The sequence below is a fragment of the Myotis nattereri genome, assembly GCF_964212035.1.
Source record: "Myotis nattereri genome assembly, chromosome: 11".
NCBI classification, from domain to species: domain Eukaryota; kingdom Metazoa; phylum Chordata; class Mammalia; order Chiroptera; family Vespertilionidae; genus Myotis; species Myotis nattereri.
Window position 1 is genome coordinate 75,280,794 of NC_138086.1, and position 22,675 is coordinate 75,303,468.

Consider the following 22,675-nt stretch of genomic DNA (forward strand, 5'->3'; position numbering starts at 1 on the left):
ACCCTAATCCCAAAACCAGATAAAGACAATACAATGAAAGAGAATTATAGGCCAATATCCCTCATGAACATAGATGCCAAAATCCTCAACAAAATCCTAGCAAATCGGATCCAGCAGTACATCAAAAAGATCATACACCATGACCAAGTAGGATTTATCCCAGGGATGCAAGGATGGTACAATATCCGCAAATCAATAAACGTGATACATCACATAAACAAATTGAGAGAAAAAAACCACATAGTCATATCAATTGATGCGGAAAAAGCATTTGACAAAATCCAACACCCTTTCTTGATAAAAACTCTCAGCAAGATAGGAATTGAGGGATCATACCTCAACATAATAAAAGCCATATATGACAAACCCACAGCCAACATCATAATCAATGGGCAAAAACTAAAACCATTCCCCCTAAAAACAGGAACAAGACAGGGATGCCCCCTCTCACCACTCCTGTTCAACACAGTACTGGAAGTACTAGCCATTGCGATCAGACACGAAGAAGAAATAAAAGGCATCCAGATTGGAAAAGAAGAAGTAAAACTGTCCTTATTTGCAGATGACATGATACTGTACATACAGAACCCTAAAGACTCCATCAAAAAATTATTAGACTTAATAAATGAATTCAGCAATGTAGCAGGATACAAAATTAATGCTAAGAAATCCATGGCATTTCTTTACACCAATAGTGAACTTACAGAAAGTGAAACTACAGAAGCAATCCCATTTACCATTGCACCAAAAAAATTAAAATACCTAGGAATAAACTTAACTAAGGAGGTAAAAGACTTATATGCTGAAAACTACAGGACACTGAAAAAAGAGATAGAGGAAGACATAAACAGATGGAAGAATATACCGTGTTCATGGATTGGTAGAATCAACATCATCAAAATGTCCATACTACCCAAAGCAATTTATAGATTCAATGCAATCCCCATTAAATTACCAACGGCATATTTCACAAATCTAGAACGAACGTTCCAAAAATTCATCTGGAATAAAAAAAGACCCCGAATAGCTGCAGCAATCCTGAGAAAACACAAAGTAGGTGGGATCTCAATACCAGATATCAAACTGTATTACAAAGCCACTGTTCTTAAAACAGCTTGGTACTGGCACAAGAACAGACATATAGATCAATGGAATAGAATAGAGACCCCAGAAATTGACCCAAACCACTATGCCCAATTAATATTCGACAAAGGAGGCAAGAGCATTCAATGGAGTCAAGACAGTCTTTTCAATAAATGGTGTTGGGAAAATTGGACAGATACATGCAAAAGGATGAAACTAGATCACCAACTCACACCATACACAAAAATAAACTCAAAATGGATAAAAGACTTAAACGTCAGACGGGAAACCATAAAAATACTAGAGGAATCCATAGGCAGCGAAATCGCAAACATATGCCGAAGAAATTTCTTCTCTGATAATGCTCCTAGGGCAATGGAAACTAAAGAGAAAATAAACAAATGGGACTACATCAAAATAAAGAGCTTTTGCACAGCAAAGGAAACCATCAAAAAAACAACAAGAAGACCCACTACATGGGAGAACATATTTACCAATGATACCACCGATAAGGGTTTAATTTCCAACATATACAGGGATCTCATGAAACTTAACAAAAGAAAGATAAACAATCCAATAAAAAAATGGGCAACAGACCTAGATAGACACTTTTCGAAAGAGGACATACAGAAGGCAGAAAGACATATGAAAACCTGCTCAAAGTCACTAATTATACGAGAGATGCAAATCAAAACGACAATGCGTTATCATCTCACACCTGTCAGAATGGCTATCATCAACAAATCAACAAACAACAAGTGTTGGAGAGGATGTGGAGAAAAAGGAACCCTTCTGCACTGCTGGTGGGAATGCAGACTGGTGCAGCCACTGTGGAGAACAGTATGGAGCTACCTCAGAAGACTAAAAATGGAACTCCCATTTGACCCTGTGATCCCACTCCTAGGAATATATCCCAAGAAACCAGAAACGCCAATTAGAAAGGATATATGCACCCCTATGTTCATAGCAGCACAATTCACCATAGCTAAGATTTGGAAACAGCCTAAGTGCCCATCAGCAGATGAGTGGATTAGAAAACTGTGGTACATATACACAATGGAATACTATGCTGCGGTAAAAAAAAGGGAACTCTTGCCTTTTGCAACAGCATGGATGGAACTGGAGAGTCTTATGCTAAGTGAAATAAGCCAGTCAGAGAAAGATAAATACCACATGATCTCACTCATTTGTGGATTATAGAGAACAACATAGACTGATGAAAAAGGACAGACCCAAAGACTGAGAAACAGCGATCAGGCTATCAATCCCCAGAAGGAAAGTAGGGGAGGGCGGGGGTAAGGGGAAGAGATCAACAGAAGGACTTGTATACATGTATATAAGCCAAACCAATGGACATGGACAACGGGGGGATGGGAGCATGAGTTTGTGTGTGTGGGGGAGGTTGGGGGTTAAAGGGGGGGATGAGGACACATTTGTAATACCTTAACTAATAATTAAAAAAAAAAAATTAAAAAACAAAAAAAAACAAAAAAAAAACATGCACACTAAAGTTCACAACAAGACAATAGCCAACAGGTAGAAACAATCCAAATGCCCATCAACAGAGCAAGGGATAAACAAAATGTGGTATAGACATAAAATAAAACATTATATATTTGGCCATCAAAAGGAACGAAACACTGACACATGCTACAACACGAATGAACCTTGAAAACACTGTGCTATGTGAAAAAAGCCAGGCACAAAAGTCATTTATCTTATGATTCCATTTATATGAAATGTCCAAAAAGGGCAAATAATCCATAGAAGGAGAAAGCAGATTAGTGGTTTCCAACGGCCACAGAGAAGAAAATAGTGAAGTAATTGCTTAACAGTGTATGGCTTCCTTTTGGAGTGGTGATTGCTACACAAAACTGTGACTGGGCTAAATGGCACTGACTTGCACACTTTAAAATGGTCAGATGAGTATGCCTACTCTCACCACTTCTATTCAATATAGTACTGGAAGTCGTAGCCAGAGAAATTAGGTAAGAAAAAGAAATAAAAGGCATCCAAATTGAAAGGGGAGAAAGAAAATTATCTCTTTTTGCAGATGACATGATTTTATATATACAGAAAACCCTAAAGACTCCACCAAAAAACTGTTAGAACTATTAAACAAATTCAATAAACTTTCAGAATATAAAATCAACATACAAATTTTAGCTTAGTTTTGATACACTAAGAATGAACTATCTGAAAGAGAAATAAAAATAAGCAATCTGATTTACAAAAGTATCAAAAATAAAATACATGCCCTGACTGGTTTGGCTCAGTGGATAGAGTCTCGGGCCTGCGAACCGAAGGGTCTCAGGTTCCATTCCGGTCAAGGGCATGTACCTTGGTTGCGGGCACATCCCCAGTACAGGGTGTGCAGGAGGCGGCTGATCGATGTTTCTTTCTCATCGATGTTTCTGACTCTCTATCCCTCTCCCTTCCTCTCAGTAAAAAATCAATAAAATATATAAATAAATAAATACATAAATACATAAATAAATAAATAAAATACATAAAAAATAAATTTAACAAAGGATGTTAAAGACCTGTACACTGAAAACTATAAGTTATTTATGAAAAAAGTTGAAGACATAATTTAACTGAAACATAGTCCATGATCTTGGATAGGAAAAACATTATTAAAACACTCATATTTCTCAAAGGGACCTATATATTCAAAATCAATCCCTATCAAAATTCCATTGCATTTCCCCCAGATATAGAAAACATTAACTCAAAATGAATTAAAGACATGAAACTGTAAAACTCCTCAAACTAAACATAGAGAAAAAGCTCTTGACATTGGACTTGGCAATAATTTTTTTTTATGTGATACCAAAAGCACAGACAATGAAAGCAAAAATAAGCAAGTGGGACTACATCAAACTAAAAGCTTCTGCACAGCAAAGGAAATCATCAACAAAATTAAAAGGCAGCTATAGAATGAAAGAAATTATTTGCAAATCACACATCTGATAAGGGGTTAATATACAAAATATAAAAGGAACTGATACAAGTCAGTAGCAAAAAAAAAAATCTGATTTTAAAATAGGCAAAGGATCTGAATAGTCATTTTTCAAAGAAGACATACAAATGGCCAACGGGTACATGAAAAGGTGCTCACTATCACTAATCAACAGGGCAATGCAAGTCAAAATCACCATGAGATATCATCTCACACCTGCAAAGATGGCAATTATAAAAAAAGACAAGAGATAATAAATGTTGGCTAGGATATAGAGAAAAAGGAACCCTTGTGTACTGTTGGTGAGAATGTACATTGGTGTAGCTACTGTGAAAAGCAATATGGACATTCCTCTAAAAATTAAAAATAGATCTACCATATGACCCAGCAATCCTACTTCTAGATATATATTTGAAGGAAATGAAAGGAATCTCAAAGCGGTATCTGCACTCCCATGTTGACTGCAGCATTATTCATAACTAGAGGCCTGGTGCACGAAATTCGTGCATGGGTAGGATCTTTAGGCCTGGCTGGCGATCAGGGGACCTCCTGGTCTACCTTCCAGGGCCTCCCTTCCCTGGCTGCCTGCCGGAGCCTTCCTTGATTCTGCACCACCCTAGGGTGGTCAGCGCACATCATAGCTGACGATTGAACTCCCATTCTCTGGATTGAACTCCCAAGAGGACACTTTGCATATTAGCCTTTTATATATATAGGTAGCCAAGATATGGAAACCACCTATGTGTCCATCAACAGATGAATGGATAAAGAAAATGTGAGAGATAGATAATAGAATGTTATTCAGCCATAAAAGAGAAAATCCTGCCATTTGTGACAATATGAATGAATCTGGAGGGAATTATATGCTAAGCGAGATAATTCAAAGAAAAACAAAAATTATATGGTATTATTTATATGTGGAATCTTAAAAAAAGAAAGAAAAACTGTCAAACTCATAGAAACAGAGAGTACAGTAGTGGTTGCTAGGTGCTGAGGGATGAGGGAAACAGGGTAATGTTGGTCAAAGGGTTCAGTTTTTTAATTTTATTTATTTACTAGAGGCCCGGTGCATGGATTTGTGCACTGGTGGGGTCCCTTAGCCCGGCCTGTGAACATTGCCCGAGGGGTCCCGGATTGTGAGAGGGTGCAGGCTAGCCCCAGGGACCCCACCGGTGCATGATCGGGGCCACGGGAGGGCTCCAAGGCATGTCCGGCCTGTCTCTCCTAGTCCCGATCAGCCAGACCCCAGCAGCAAGCTAACCTACCGGTCAGAGCACCTGCCCCCTCATGGTCAGTGCGTGTCATAGCTACCAGTTGAATGGTCAAATGGTCACTTAGGCTTTTATATATATAGAATTTTTATGGTTAATCATTACCCGAAGATATTTTGCCATCGATTGGTTGCCTCCTGCACAAGCCCTGACCAGAGCCCCGGATGGGGAGGACCCTGAAACCAAAATGCGTGCCCTTGACCAGAATCAAACCCGGGACCCTTTGGTTTGCAGGCTGATGCTCTATCCACTGAGCCAAACCGGCTAGGGCAAAGCGTTCAGTTTTAAGTTGAATAAGCTCTGAGGATCGGTGTACAACATACTGACTATGGTTAATATTACTGTATCGTATTATATACTTGAAATTTGCTAAGAGTTCTTAGGTGTTCTCACCACACACACCAAAAAAGGTAAGGTAATGGATATGTTAATTCTCTTCATGGTATTAACCATTTCACAATATATAATGGAATCATCACATTGTACCCTTTAAATACACAGAATTTTATTCATCAATAAAGCTGAAAAAAAATAAAATAAAATTGAAATTGTGTTATGTGTATTTTACCACTTTTTTAAAAAGGAAAGTTAAAAAACAAACCCAGCTGCAGTCCAGTGAATGAACCGGCCAGGCACCTGACCTTTATCCTCCTGCCCACCCCCCCCCCTCACTCCCAGTCAGTCTGCACTGCTCTTGCCCATGCTTCCCAGCCGCCAAGCAGAAAGAATAAACCTAATGAGCTCAAGTGTCAGCGCAATATAAATTACCGCTGCGGAAAAAAAAAGAGAAACAACTTGATGCATGGCCGGGGATCTAAAAGAGGAATGTCTACCATTGTTTGTGATTATGGATCACATCACAATCTAATAGCAATTTTTATTTAATCAATAATTTCCATGCTGAACAGACAGCCCTGTTACAGAGAATCGACAAGTAGGTACTGATAGCGACAAGCCTTGTTATTAATCTTTCCTCCCCTGGCTTATCAGCCAAACTACTGTAAAAGGCACCACCAAGATGGATTTTAGAAGTCACCTTTCTCCTTTCCCCTCCTTTTCTTTTTCCCCTCTCCCATAACATATCCCATAACGGAGACTCTACATTTATTTGAGTAACTTGGGGCCTGAGTGGCATAAAAAGGCAGTTCACATTAAGCAATTTCACAAATCAGTAGGACCTAGGCCATCACTCAGGGTTAGCCATTATAGGCTAATAAATCATACTTCCTCTTTGAGTTGTCAATCGCCAAAAAGCCTTGTACAAACGTTGGCATCTGTAACTCGGTAAAGGCTTTTCATCTTGAAGTAAGATGCTCTGGACTGATAACAAGAATAATCCCCTCTTGATTAAAAAAATAAATAAATAAATCTGCATCTTAGCAATTAAAGCTGCTGCCAGAAGTCAAACGGCTCAGTCCTAAGACTGCAGTCAAGTTTATCTCCGCTAAACACAAGCAGAACACAGTGAGTGCAGTGTTTCATTTGTGGTGTGACTGCTTTATCTTGTGCTGGAAACCGCGCCATCTCTCACCAAGTGGCGCAGCGAGGAAGGTTCGAGAACGTTTGCTTCCTCCAGGATAAGTCACCGGAAAGACCTACTCTCCATGAACCTGTCGTGAAGTGAGCTCTCGGCTCCTTGCTATACACACCACACGTGTGCTAGGCACGGAGGCAGCACCCAAAGAAGCACAGGTCTGCGCAGGTGAAGAGGGGGAGCAGAGGGGACAAGATCGGGCCAGGGATGGAAAGAGACCAACCACCTCACCAACAGAAGGCAGCTGCAGTTTTGTTTTCTTGATTCGGAAGACATTTTAGGAACTTGAGATTGTGTGTTTGTAACTAGAGTATAGGCACGCACACACAACACAAACACAAAAGGTGATCACTGCAATAAAATCATCTCTGGCTGGGCCCTGAAAACCTGACTAGCACTGCCGGTATCTTCCATGTCCTCAGAGGTCACTCCACTTTAAAGAGAAACAACAGAATTGTAGGACCCTTAAGTAAGGAGCCTGGGCCACACACACAAGAAACAAAGGTTCCAGGAGAAAACCACCTCAGCCAGCCACCTGGAACCTCCTGGCTGCTCTCTGAACAACAGCTACAACATCCACATTGGCTGTGAAAACTGTGACTGTGAAACATCTCCAAATTATGCTCTCAATTATTTTTAAAAATAACTTCTCCTGCGAGTCTCACATCTTGCCTCACTTCACTCTATCCCTGCCCTCTTCACCACATGGTACTTACAGCTTCCAGGGCACTGCAAACCTCCCACTTCCATCTCTCCAACATGCATGCTGCCTCAATGTTCCTCCATCAGGAACATGTGATTCTCTTTGCTCCATCTGAACATAAGTCAGACTCCTAATCTATCACTCAGGTCACCCAGGAAACAGTGCTAGTCTACCCTTTAATATTACTTTCCATGACCCTCTGCCTTCCAAAACACTTCAGTTTTTCATAACTGCATTATTTACCACTCTTCAACCCTAAAGATTAGAATAGGTCATTTTACACTTATATTTCTAAGCCAAAAAAGTACCAAAAAAAACGCCAACCTTTTACTATATTAGCCACTATCATAGATAAAATTCTCCTGTACTTTCTGCATTCTATTAACTTTTAACTTCCATATGTCAGCCCCAACACCTCCCTGCAGTGATCTTTCCCTATTTAAATCCACCTGCTCTTTAAAGACCATGTTCAAATGCAATCTCTTCAAGAACTTTCTCTCATTCCTTCTTTTGCACCTTCAACTTACCTGTTTTCCCACAGCTCTGCCTATACATCTTTAGTCCTCACAACAGCCTGCCCTTTATCTCACTGGACAGCCTGTCCTCTATGTTCCCCTTACTCAAAGGGACACAACGAAGGATCTATGTGTCAGGTTTTATTCAGCCCCAATCCCAACCCAAGTCCATAGGCCTGATATGCATGAGATTTTTCCTTCCAGCACTATGCCTGCAATTTTCATAGTGGCCAACAGGTGGTGATGTTGTGTTAGTAGGTAAGATCAATAGCCTATAGATGAGAGGTTACAACTGAATAAAAAACATACCTATATACTCCTTTTTAAGTCTTCTTAATCTCTATGTTCTTCAATTAATTAAGTTTACTAGTACAACTTCCTCTGAAGTCCATTCTTCCTTATATTTGCACTAGAGGCCTGGTGCACGAATTCGTGCATGGGTGGGGTCCCTCAGCTTGGCTGGTAATTGGGACCATGGGAGGTTGGCCGACTTGGGGGAGGGGCCACAGGAGGTTGGCCAGCCACAGGAGGTTGGCTGTGGGAGTGCACTGACCACCAGGGGGCAGCTCCTGCATTGGACATCTGTCCCCTGGTGGCCAGTGCACGTCATAGCGACTGCTCAGGCTGATAGATAGATAGATAGATAGATAGATAGATAGATAGATATAGATAATGCTGTAGCTTGGAATCTACACTTCCATGATAAAGCACTTCCATGACATGATCTCATTCTGTCCTCACAAACACAACAAACTTAAAAACAGAAGTTGTAGGGTAACTTACTCAAAGTCATGACAGCTATTGGCAGATATAGGAATAGAAGATAAACCTCTAACATACCATCCAACGCTCTCTTCACACTCCGATCACTGATTAATGCTAGTTTTACCAGGAATTGGGTGGGGTGTGGGGGTGAGTAGTTTAGTCTTTTGAGGATATGCCACAATAGTTCTATTCTCATGCCAACATTAATTGTTCTAGAAATGAAAATAAAAACCATCTACGGCAGTATTTAGCTAATCTCAGAAAAGCCTAAATGTCCCTGAACCTTCAAAAAGTCCTTGCATAGAAAATTGCTTTCTGTTCCTGGTGCTCTGTTTTATGTCAAAGCAAGAGTCTGATCTCCAATGCTGCTGGCCATGATTTCAGAAGCTGAAGTCTGAATGACTTCCCTTGGTCTGTGGGAAAATAAAATGATGGAATTTCTCCACCAAGACCAAGGGCCTGGCTGGTATTAGGCCTCACTGAGCACTAAGTGCCTAACCTTAGCAAATGTGGTTTTAAATTTAAGCTCTGCCCATTTACACACACACGCCCACACACACATGCACACACAAGTATGTACCACATACACACATGCATAAAAGCACACCACCTACATATATATTAAATAGCCTTTTGCTAGGACTATTTAATGAGGCTATTTTTCTCTTAAATCTCATCAGTCTAAAGCATATTTAAGCAAGAGAAAATTTATCTTTAATCACAAATATACTTTTTTGTTGATTTGTTTTTCACACTGTACAAGGAAAGGTATGGGCAGTACTGGGGGCAATTTTGCCCCTCAGGGGGCATTTGACAATGTCTAGAGACATTTTGGGTTGTCATGATGGGGGAGGGCACTCTTTTATCCAGTGGGCAGAGGTCAGCAATGCTGCCAATAGTCCCACAAAGGACAGGCCCCACAACAAAGATTTCCTGCCCTCATGTGCCCAGGTTGAGAAGCCTTGGTGTAGAGCAGCGGTTCTCAACCTGTGGGTCGCGACCCCTTTGGGGGGTCAAACGACCCTTTCACAGGGGTCGCCTAAGACCATCGGAAAACACATATATAATTACATATTGTTTTTGTGATGAATCACTATGCTTTAATTATGTTCAATGTGTAACAATGAAAATACATCCTGCATATCAGATATTTACATTACGATTCATAACAGTAGCAAAATTACAGTTATGAAGTAGCAACGAAAATAATTTTATGGTTGGGGGTCACCACATGAGGAACTGTATTAAAGGGTCGCGGCATTAGGAAGGTTGAGAACCACTGGTGTAGAGTGATTATCAAGCAGAAGTCTCAGAAGGATGTCAGGATAACAGAATACATAGGAGGATGAGGCTCTGATGCTCAGAATAGCACAAGCGAGTGTAAGGAGCCATCTGAAGCACAAGGAACGAACCCAGGAACCTCTCCAGTCCTCTGTCTCACGGCTTCATGAGCCGGGGGGCTGGTCAGCATCTTTATGTCATTATTAATTTCGTGGTGACATGCCAACCCGTACACTGCCCAAACACCAACCTGGCAACTGGTAAATATCCTTACACTTTTCACTTTTATAAGAATAATCACTATTCTAGTATGTACTGTTAATATCCTTATTTCACAGGGAGGGAAAATGTGCAGTGTCTAGGGTGAAGGAGTAGGCCTCGCACTCAGGTCTGTCAGCTTTGAAACACATCGTACTGTTGTTGCAGGAGAATAGTGGTAAGCCACAGAATTCTTTCAGATTGGGCGCTATTTTTTTCTTACAGAACCATTACCATCACAATCACCACCATCACCAGCATCATGCCTCAAAAGTTGACCTCCATGCTTTGCTTTGACCATAACCATATTTCCCACCTGTTTCTCAGAAGTCTTCTTGGGTAACCCTCGTGTACTTCTCTCTCTTCTGAGCCCCTAGCACAGGGCTGGGCAAACTTTTTGACTCGAGGGCCACAATGGGTTCTTAAACTGGACCAGAGGGCCAGAACAAAAGCATGGATGGAGTGTTTGTGTGAACTAATATAAATTCAAAGTAAACATCATTACATAAAAGGGTACGGTCTTTTTTTTTTTTAGTTTTATTCATTTCAAACGGGCCGGATCCGGCCCGCGGGCCGTAGTTTGCCCACGCCTGCTAGCATCTCAACTGTACAATTTTGTCTTCATTATATCCTGCCTCCTACTGTTCATTATGCTTTTATATTTCCTTCTCACCCCTCTCAATGAGAATGACCAGTCCTGGAGCACCTTGTCTAAGTCCTGCTGGCAATGTGTCCACCTCCAAGCTGGGGCAGTGGGCAGCATGCAGGCTGCTCCTGGCTCACTTCTGGTGAGCAGTTGTTGAGAGAACGCTCATCTACTAATGTCAGCTCATACTTTTCCTGATAAACAAGAGGGCACATCATGCTGGCCAGATCTGCTATCGGCAGCTACATGTCAACGAAGTATGCAACCCAATCCCTTTTGTATAAAGTGTGTCCTTAGAGACTATCCCAGGGGGCTAATTATTGGCATAATCTTAAAATTCACCTAAAGTATCATTCAGAACCAATCAATAAGCTTTTGATAGGAAAATCCTCCCCAAATAGCAGAAACAGTTACTTGGATGAAGAGTTTGATGAAATATTTCAGGGGGCACATACCGTGAAACATTTCAGGGCGTATAAAACAGCTCAGCAAATTTAAGGAAGTAACTAAGTCATTAATTCCTCTGTACCAGTTATATCTTATTCAAAATATTGATTTGTTACTCTTCATTCAGGGGTTAAGGCACATTATAAAGGGAACATATTAATAATTCAATAATTACCCCAAGTAATTAATATACCACCCCCTTAGAAAAATTAACCACAATTATTCTGGAGGGCACTTAATCTACAGGGTTGGACTAGACCCTGGGAAAGAGGTGGCAAGTATCTACTCCTTCCAAACACTACCTGGAGGCATCCATCCATTACTGGCTGCACATCCCCACCCCAGCTTCATGGCTGAAACGGAGGGAGGAGGAGGGGCAGCCCATCACAGAGCTCCAGGTGACTGCCAGCCAATACGATGGCACTTAAGCTGAAACCTGTTTACCATCCCTATCCTGAGGACTACCGAATTCAAATCCTTCACTAGCTTTTACTAAAACCGAGGATCAGGAGGCGAAATGTCATGGCCAAAACCTATCAGACAGACACAAACTGGGGAGCAGAATGGGGCCTCTGCTTCCGTTAAGAGCATGTCCCAGTCCAGCAACAATGACTATTAAATAAGCCTGAGAGCTGACATGCAGAAGCTACAGAACCGAACAGGACCACTCCCCACTCCCCCCCCCTCACCCACCCCTGCAAAACACAAATACATAAAACAAAGGGATGAAGGCTCTTAGGCCCTCTGTCTGTTTCTCATTAGGGCCGGCCGCATGTGATCTCCGTTTGGCCTTGGATGTTGGGGACGGCATTTATTTTCACGGCTGTTTCACAGTATGATAAGTGAGAAAATAACATTCTAAAGGGTCGAACAGTTCCAAGGAGGTCATCCCGAGGGTCAGAGCAGAGAGGGAGCTGCCACTCAGAATTCCCGCGGCCCTGGGAGGCTTTCAATGGCGGACCACACAGCCCTCCAAGGCCCCAACTCAGTCTAATCTCCTGAGTGTATTTATGGGAACAATTTCTGCAGGTGCAATTTAGTCAGTGAGTTTTTTTGGTGTTTTTTTTTAAAGTGACCCTTGAGGCAGAATTGTCAAAGAACGGCTTTGAAGTTGGAAGTTCTTAGTCTATATTTTACATGCAGTATTTTCAAATAATTAAAGTAAATTAACTATTAACTCCATGTAGGGAAAATAAGATCAAAATCTCCACTCATTCGTTTCACGTTTTATGTGCACACAAAACTAATTTCAGCCTCGTATCTGAGACCCCCTATCACATCTTAGACTCAATTTTCTCTTAGGTAAGGATATACAATGCAACCTTAACAAAGGGATCAAAATTAGATGGAAAACATTTAAAATGCAAATTTAGGATCATGATATTAATACGAAAATAATGTCTTCACCACATCTTAACTTTTCCCCATGTTGGTTGGGATGCATCCATTCTTCACAGATTAGATGTGCTCTCTTTTTATCTAAATCTCTATGCTATTAAAAAGAAAGCCCTTCATTTTCATGCTGCCAACGTATAGAAATTTGTTTTCAAATGGTAGCAATGGGGATTATAACTGTATTCTTTCAATAAGGCAACTTCAGCATGATTTTAGAGGTCAGCATTCACAGCACATGGAAGCATTTAAAATCCAAGTAGGTGGTTAATCAGTGTACAAAAAGGTGAATTCTGACACCATGCTTAAAAGTGGAGGAAGGTGCCCTACCTGGTTTGACTCAGTGGATAGAGCATTGGCCTATGGACTGAAGGGTCCCGGGTTCAATTCTGGTCAAAGGCACATGCCTGGGTTGCGGGCTTGATCCCCAGTAGGGGGCGTGCAGGAGGCAGCCGATCAATGATTCTCTCTCATCATCGATGTTTCTCTCTCTCTCTCCCTTCCTCTCTGAAATCAACAAAAATATATTTTTTTAAAAAAGTGGAGGAAGGAGTTCAGAGCCTGAAATGCCACCCAGTTCAAGCTGGGGCTGACGTACCCACAACTCATGTAATTTGCCATCCAGCCCCACCGGCAAGAGACACAAACCCTTACAGTGTAATAGCCACAGCCATTCTGCTGGGGATGGTGCAGTGAATAAAACTATTAAAAAATAACTTGACCTTTTAAAGACCTTTGGAAAGAAATTTTGTTTATAATTTGTTGTTTCTTAGGCTGAGAGAGAGGGTTCGAAATAGAGGGTAAGGAATTGCAGCGATGCAGCGAACAGGTGGCATGAGGCAGGGTGATGACACAATTCTCAGTCTTTCAGATCCCAGCAGCCATGTTTTCAAGTATAACTAGCCACTCAGCAGTGGTGACCCACAATGAGGTGCACATTCTTCACATTTATTCCCTTTCTTCTTTATAAAAAGCCTCTCAAAACACCTGTGGTATACACACAGTGTCATTCAGCAAAAAGCAGGCCCGTTTCCAAGAACCTGAGACTAATGTGTGTGCATGCTGTGCGCATTTCAGACGCTCGGTCACCCAAGCGCCAAAGATGCACTGACTGGTAGGACAGGATTAACACAAGAGGGACAGGCAAGGATCGGCACGCCCTCGCACCTGTGAGAGAAGCCAGGCCAGAAGGCAGATCTGAGTTGTTTTACTGAATAACGAAAGCTCAACACAACCACACAAAACAGAAACAACACTTTGAGAGCGGCTATTCAACAAATGTAAATGTAAGCTTCATGACTTTTGTAATATGTAATGCACAACAGCAAAAAGAGGGTCTAATTAACTTAGAATTGAAGGGAAAATGTGGATTTTTCCATTTATTTGGGGATGTTAGAATATGTGCCTTCAGATGTCAAGGGAAGAGACAGCATCTTAACAAATCAATAATAAATGCAGTCTTAATTAAAGGTACTTTAAATTAATTAACTTTTGTTCTATATATCCCTCTTATGCTCTGTTCCCTTCTATTTTAACTGATACCAAGAGAAGAACAAAGTACAACACCAACCTAGTTAACAAAAATATATATCTATCTTCGTAGCTTCTGGGCACAGAAGTAAATTTATGACAGTTTTAATGCTAGCTTGAGAGTAACTAAATCCAATTATAATTATCTTGCTGGGAAGAGAAATTAATTAAACATCCAGAGATAAAGACCCCCCAGGAAAAGTAGCATAAACACACAATTGGAGAAGGACAGGGCCTTGAAATAAAGAGGAGGAGAAGGGAAAGGCAATATTTAGTCCATCTGTTTGGACAGTAATGGGACAAGGTAATCTTTTCAAGAGAACATGGAGTGCATTACCCTGGAAATGAGACTACCTGGCGGGCAGAGTCAGCCAATTCCCTAATTCTCCTTCAACTTTGTGATTTGCTAATGTGAAACACATGTCTCCCTTTTGCACTAAGTTCAAATGACTCTGGAATTCCAACTGTGCAGCGCAGCGACTGAACCAGAACAAGGGGAGAACTTGTCAGGATTTAAGAGCTTTCAGCAAAGCCCTTCAATTGCAGCCAGCACCCTATTCCACAGAAGGATATCAATTATAGATAGTGACTTGCTTTAGCAGGCAGTCGGGACTGTCAGACACTAGATAGACAACCATGAAGAATCATGAATCTTTCTATTAACTGTAAGAGGGGGAAAAAGAATGGGTCATGGCTATAAATATGGCACAGCATCAGAATGGTTTAACACCTTGCCTCTTGGTTGTATGTACCATGAAAATTCAACTAATTCAGAGAATGTCCTCTCTCCAAGGGAAACCGTAAGAACGGAAGCAGTTAATGTTTCCTTTTATCCCTAAAAAATAGTGGCTCTTGCAAGTGATATTATTTCCATCTACCATCAAAGTGCCATAATTAGGTAGACTTGAAGTACCTACTCATTCAATCAACAAAAAATAAAGCACCTATTCTATACACCAGGCCACTGCAAATGCTACCAGATACACCCAGGAGTATGAAAGTGCTTTTATGTCATGCAAAGTAAAATCAGTTTAAAGGCACAAATTTGGAATTTCCATACTTCAGATAACAAGTAAAAAGGTAGCAAGTAAGTGATATAAACTAGTATCTTTATTTATGCTGTTGTAAGTTATCATTTTTTAATTCACTTAAGTTTATTTAATCATATAATTTATCAGACTAAAATTAATGTCAAGCAGATAATATATTAACTTTCCTTCTAATTCTGACATAAATTTCTTCCAGCTATTTGGAATTTTTTAAAAAAAATTACTGAATTCATTCATATGTTTATAACAAAACAGAAAACATGGCGGTCATTTAATTGATAGTTTAAGCAGCCTTTCCTTAAAGCTACTCAGATCTCTCTGTTAGAAACAATATCACTGCCTAAAACCTTCCGCCACTGAGATGAAATACAAAAACCTGCAATATTCACTGGTTTGAAACAGCCTTCATGTTCAGTAGGCAGCACAAAGTTTAAGTTATTACTTCACGCCTGGCCTCTAGTCAGTACAAATCCCCTTTATTTCATTTTATTAATTTATTTTTATTGATTTCAGAGATGAAGGGTGAAGAGAGATAGAAACATCAATGATGAGAGAGAATCACTGATCAGGTGCCTCCTGCACACCCCACACTGGGGATTGAGCCTGCAACTTGGGCATGTGCCCTGACGGAGAATCGAACCATCACCTCCTGGTTCATAGGTCGACCCTCAACCATTGAGCTCTGCCGGCTGGGCCACCACAATTCCCTTTAAACGTACGCCCCCTAATGAGCCCCCCTTGGGAACTAGAGCGACTTATCCACAGACAAGGAGCCAGGAGACGGTGGCGTCGCCTCTCACAAGGACACTTTAACAAGCACTGCCAACATCTAGTCTCTGATGGCAGTTGTTACCCGAACAATTCCCTCATTTACGTCGGGCACTCATTATATCGCTCAGAGTACTTTTGGCACACTCTCATTTTTGGGAATATTTCTCCACATTAAAATAAAAATTCAAAACCTCTTTTCCCCCTTTTAGTATGACAATGTCTGTGGTTTCCATTAAAAACAGTCAGCAAGAATAAAGGGCCATTAAATCAGGCTTGGCTGAAAAATAACACTTGCATCAAATTAATGAGAAAAAAATAAATGAAGTTCATGGAAAAATTTGGAAATATACCTTAATTAAAACCATCTGATTTTCTGGTTTCTTGCTGTGCTGAGAAATCTATAATTCTCCCTATACCATTACAAGGAGACAGGGTTGAAAAAGAAACAGAGGGGAGAACAACCCTGCTGAGGTCCTGTTAAATCCTAAAAACAATCTGCACATAACCGATCGCAAAACCAGCAAATCATACATTCAACACGATAATGAAACTGCAATGTGTGAAACATATTCCCCAGGATGAGCCATGGTGCAGAAGAGACACTTCAAAGGCTCATGCTGCCTATAAGACATGTGGGATGTGTGAGGAATTTTATCATTTCAGCGGTTAAATAGAGGAGAGTTATCAAGAACTATGGGTTATTGAAAAATAAAAAGTTACTGGGAAAGAAAAGAGGATGAGTGTGCATATGGAGGTTAGGGAGTCGAAATAAAAGCTGTTCCGTCAGATTTTCCATCAGATTAAACGCTTCCGAAACTGACACACTGAGCAAACCATCCTCAATGCCTCCACGGACCCAGTCTTTCTGCACTGAGTGTGTGAGCTACCTCTTTTTTTCTTTCTTCTTGATTTTCTAAATGCCCTTCCATCTCAGTTGCTTCTGCTCACATTTGCCAGGGAGACTCCACAGGCCTGAGAGAAAGTGCCAAATAAAATGAAACACTGGCAAAGGACATGTGGTTCATCAGGTATGAGCACTGGGTGGGGAGCGCTGCAGTATTTGAAACAATACACGGGAATAAATAAGGGAGAAAGATTTCAGAACATGGGATGGCAAGAGAAGGTTCTCAACCTGACCATACTATAGCTTTCAAAAACAGACATCATTAAACACAATACACAACATTGCACAATACACATCTCTTTTTCCATGAAACTATTAGGCTTACAAGGGTTGGCCTCAAGTCAAGAAATTGCTAATGGCTTGCCCCAAGCATCCACCTATCTCACATACAGTACTAATTGCTGCATAAAACAATGGGAGATTCCTGAAGTGCTGAGGGCTTGGGAAAGGAAAGTAGAATGGAAAAAAAAAAAAAAAGGAATCTCCCACTTCTATAATTTTTTCTGTTGTTACTCTTGGAAAGGAGACTCAAACTTGGTTAAAGGTTAATCATAATTCATGTCCAGCTTACTATTACTCAATAATCATCCAAGTCACTAACTCAAAATAGTGTTCTCTGACTTACAGGATCAGAGTCATTACACTCTCTATCGAAGACTTTATTGAATTTTACACTAAGCTTTAGCTGACTGCACAGGTCAGGCACCAGGGCTCCGAGTTCTCTTTATTCTCAGAAAGTCATAAAGGGCTCTCCAGTTCGGAGCACTGTTAGCTAAGAAACTCGACGCAGTGCAGGGTCAGGGAAGCTGATCCCGCAGAAAGGGCATGTAGTTGGAAAGCCCAGTTGGTGAGTCGCTCTCACTTACGTGCACCAGCTGCTCCTGGGTGTCAAACTCCCGAGTGCAGCCTTCCCAGTGGCAGTTGGTCTCATAGATGACTTCAGGCTCCTGCTTGCTTTCATCTTTGTCCCCTTCCTCCTTCACCAGGGTGGTTACTTCCGGCTGTTCCTGATAGGTGAGGGGAAGGAAGAGAAAAAATATCAGACAATGAAAGAAGAAAAAGACAAAAATTTAATTTAGATGTTTTCCCCCTGATGCAAATTTTTCAATGAAAATAAAACAGTCCAGGTCTGTTAACTAAGTTTTGTGAATGGAAGAAGTCAAACATATGGAATCATTTGTGTGTATTTTTTCAGAGTTACTAAATACACCTTCCGAGATTATTCACTTGTGATTAAGGACAACAGTCCAAACCATAATGATGATAAGAAGTTGAGGCAAACTCCGCTATCCTTGAATACGACGGTGAAAACAACAACTAAAAATGTCATCTCATAAGAGAAGCAATTAAACTAGATGATGTCATCTTTACCCAAAAGATGGGTCTTTCTCTTTTGGTTAAATTCTTTTCAGTATATTAATGTTTATTCTCATATTTTGGAATCCAGGGAAATAATTACAAGTAATTCTAATTCTGCTTTCCTTGCCCTTGGAGGCTGCTCTTAAGAGGCACTTTGTGGATTTTATAGGAATAATGTCTTCTTGGTTCAACTTCTGATGTCTAATGTTGCACTCTCTGCCCCAGAACCACGGCATCTAAAGCTTTGGACTTGGGGCGGGGGAAGGGGAATGGGGCTAGTCTTTCCTAGTCTTCTAAGCAGCTTTGTAGCAATTTAAATACAAAGAATTTCTATAATTCTGGGAGACAATTAGGTGTGTAGATTCGAGTTCTAATCTGGGGCTAGATGAGAAAAACTATACAAGCATTGAGGTGTGACCAGAAAGGATGTCGACTAGCAAAATGCAAAAGGATGACTTTCAGAACTCACCACACCCAATCATTCCATATTCAAAGAGCTTGTCACTAAAACAAAAATTTGGGTTAAAGTGGTCTGAGGTTGGGGCTGAAGCAGCCTGGCCATAGCAAGATCCAGATCCTGTGGATGTCCAGATTCTTGTCCAACCCTTATTTCTGGAAATTAATATTCCCTGACCTCTTTCCTGTGTCAGGGGAGAGGACCCCAGGAGGTGAGAAACACATCTTTAAACTGAGGCTCAGAGGACCTCGTCCTTTCAGGACTTTGAGTAAAGAACTGGAATCTAAGTCGCCTTAGAATAGAGGTGAGTGGTGCCTGATCCCTCCCTGTTCCCCAGGCTCTCTTGCCAAATGGGAAGTGGCAAAATAAGAATAAAAACGTGACTGGTATAGAGAACATCACTAGCTTTGCCCAGCTCAGGCTTGGGACCAGGAGCTCACAATTCAGGCCCAAGGTCAGGATTTGGGACTGAAGCCCGGTCACATCGATGGTCAGCAACACATAAACCCAACCACGTACTCAGTGAACCATAGTTCATACCTCACACAGCTTCCTGCACTTGTGTTTGCTTCTGAGCTGGAAAAAGAAACTGAGTCCAACTCTGCAACTGGCCTTCTGCCAGTGCAGAGCCCAGGCGCCTCACCTGCTGCCCCCGCGGCCCCGGGCTGGGGAGGTCCTCATCAGGTTTGATCTTGGATCGCTTGTTGTGCATCAGGTCGCCAGTGCTGCTCACCGCAGACTCGCTCGTGGGCTTGTTCTGCCGGTCACAGTTGCAGGAACAGAGACAAAGGTTAGGTTGTAATCAAGAGCAGGACTATTGCTAAAACCTGCGACTGGAGAGAAGCAGGCTTGTCTGGCACTGGAACAATGACGCATGGTAATGTTCCAGCACCGCGGTAGCAGAAAACACATTCATGAGGCAGTTCCTAGTTTTACCTCACGAGCATGAACTCCCTAGAGTTTAAACGCTAGAAGAATAGCCCTGGCCGGTTTGGCTCCGTAGATAGAGCGTCGACCTGAGGTTCGATCCCAGTCAAGGGCACATGCCCTGGTTGCGGGCCCAATCCCCGGTGTGGGGCATGCAGGAGGCATCCAGTCAATGATTCTCTCTCTTCATTGATGTTTCTCTCTCTCTCTCCCCCTCTTCCTTCGTCTCTGAAATCAATAAAAATATATTTTATCCCTAACCGGTTTGGCTCAGTGGATAGAGCGCCGGCCTGCAGACTGAAAGGTCCCAGGTTCAATTCCGGTCAAGGGCATGTACCTTGGTTGCAGGCACATCCCCAGTAGGAGGTGTATAGGGGGCAGCTGGTCAATGTTTCTAACTCTCTATCCTTCTTCCTTCCTCTCTGTAAAAAATCAATAAAATATAAAAAAAATTATTATATATATATTTTAAAAAAATAAATTGATGATTCTTACCATAAAAAGAAAATAATATTAAAAAATAATAAAAATAAAAGCTAGAAGTATAGAACTGGGGCCTGGCCTTTAACAAGTTCCAAAAGAACAAAGCTGTGAGGAGGGTAGGGAACCAACATGAACTGTTTGCAACGTTCTTTAATTAGAGCATCAGATTCTTCCCTCAGCACCATCCGTGTGGAGAAAAGAACAATTGTATTCGTACTCTGGAGTATCACACAATTCGAAGCGCCAGTGGACAGTGACCAAATGAGAGCCACACATTCCTGGATGCATTTCTATTGGGGGTGGGGGGGTAGAGACAGCACCGGCTCAGAGTGCAGCCTCATCAAGTAGCCTCATTTCCCCCGAGGGTCAATGGACTCTGGTGGAAGAAGCTGCTGTTTCTTGAGGAGCACACACACAGCATCTTCCCCAAGACGGAAGACCAGAGCCCTGAGATGGCAGGACAGGCTGCATGTCGTATGGAAGTGCTGAGAATGCCAGGGCACCGTGCCCAAGAAGAGCTGGCACAGTGGCACAGCTCTCCTCTACGATTACCAAGACCGACCAGCTCATCGAGCGGTCTCTCTCTCACCTGTGAGGACTCCGAAGGGCCAGAGCTGACCTGGACAGGGTTCAGAACCGTCGGGATCCCGGGAATAGGCCTCTGCGTTGGAAATGTTGGGGCAGGATGGATGAGCGGAGGGCTGTGTCCAAAGGCTGAGCCTAAGCTCTGCTGTCGGCTTAAGATTTGTTGATGCACGTGGAGAGACACAGGCGCAGAAGGGTAGGTAAAGCTCAAGGCAGGGCTGATGGGAGAAATAAAGGGCAAGAGACCATCACTACACGGACCATGGGGACTATGCAGCAGCCCATGTTTGCACCTTGACAGCTGGTTTTACCATCCCAGATCATATCGGGTCCGTCTGTTTAAACTAGAAGGTAAAAAACAATGGTTGACAAACATCTTGAGAACTTCTAAGAGAAAGATGACAGGACGCGCATGTGTGCACACACACAGGACAGACCTGAAATAAGATTCAGGAAAACGAAACAAAAGGCATTGGCTCAATAACAGCTATTTATTGCAATAACAAACTTTATATAAAAAAGAGAATGGGTGACTACAAGCTTTATAGTACTTTTATTGGCTCTCAATCCCATATGTTCCTGTGCATGGAGCAATTCCTTTAATCTTGGCTCACACTGTGCACTTTCATATGTCTCCAGATCTTATTACAAGAGGAAAGAAAATCAATTGGTTAAATGTGTTTTGAACACCATGCTTGTCATATCACTCATTTGTTTGTAAAGATGGAAAGCTTGGTTCATCCAGAATGCCACCTAAAGAATTTCCATCAGTGCCGTCTGGTTACAGAAACTGATGGATTAACCTCTCCTGGGCGCAATCGGTGATCAATGGGCTTTGATGGAGGAATATTCCAATGGGAGAGAACAGCTCCCTCTCCCAGTTAAACAGCATTAAATGTCTATTAAAGCCCATTATACATGCTAATGCCTGTCACTGCTTCATTATGCCACAGGATTTCCCAGGCTACAGTAGGTTCGGAAACCGCACTATTTCCTCAAGACTAGTAGGCAGTGCCAAATTATCTTCCATGCCAGCGTAGTTTAGGAATCAAATCCTCTTAAAAGAATGAAGTGCCCTTGAGGAATTTTCCAATGGCTTAAAAGTGCATGAAAAATTATAAGTGCATTCATGAAAATGTCTTTCTTAAAAAATAATCAGTGAAAAAAAAAATCTCTATATATTTCCCCCATCCTGCTGTGTAATACACAGAAAGAATCAGGATTTCTTGTAATGTCAGAGGTAGAATTCATGCAAATTTACAATCTGGTGGGTTAATTACTATTGCTGTTAAGCACATTAACTGAGAATATAATAATTACAATAACAAAATTCAAACCATTTCAACAACTTTCAGCAATAATTCCGAAGATATACTCTGTTCATTAATGTGACTCCACATTTTGCCTATTTGATTACAATCTATAAATGGCGACTTCAGGGGGATTACATTACTATTATTCCTTCAGAGAACCTCACATTACAATAGCTTGCCCATTTAAGACTGAATATCATTAAGAATACCCTAGGAGAATTTCACCAGGCTGGGAGGAATTCTCCTTTCATTCCGTATTGTATTTCTGTAATAAAGGAAAGCAGAAACATGGTGAAAACAGTCATTGTTCACAGTAAGTTAGGGAGGAATCAGTAATAATATTCCGTTTCTGCAGCACTATAGTTTCTGCCAGTGTTTCCGAAAGCAACCATGAATGATTACAGCAAGACTTAGCGAAGGTAGCTGTGCGGATGATTGAT

General features: G+C 41.5%; 1 protein-coding gene across 1 annotated transcript in view; it reads right to left on the minus strand.

Annotated features, from left to right (window-relative positions):
* GLI3 (GLI family zinc finger 3) overlaps positions 1–22,675 on the minus strand; it is a gene marked incomplete at its 5' end in the record, with an annotated part of 268,118 nt that overhangs the window by 58,554 nt on the left and 186,889 nt on the right. The window contains 3 exons of the mRNA XM_081101728.1: positions 17,978–18,118; positions 19,571–19,684; positions 20,927–21,140. Coding sequence (XP_080957854.1) covers positions 17,978–18,118; positions 19,571–19,684; positions 20,927–21,140 — 469 coding nt within the window. The remainder of the gene's footprint in view (positions 1–17,977; positions 18,119–19,570; positions 19,685–20,926; positions 21,141–22,675) is intronic.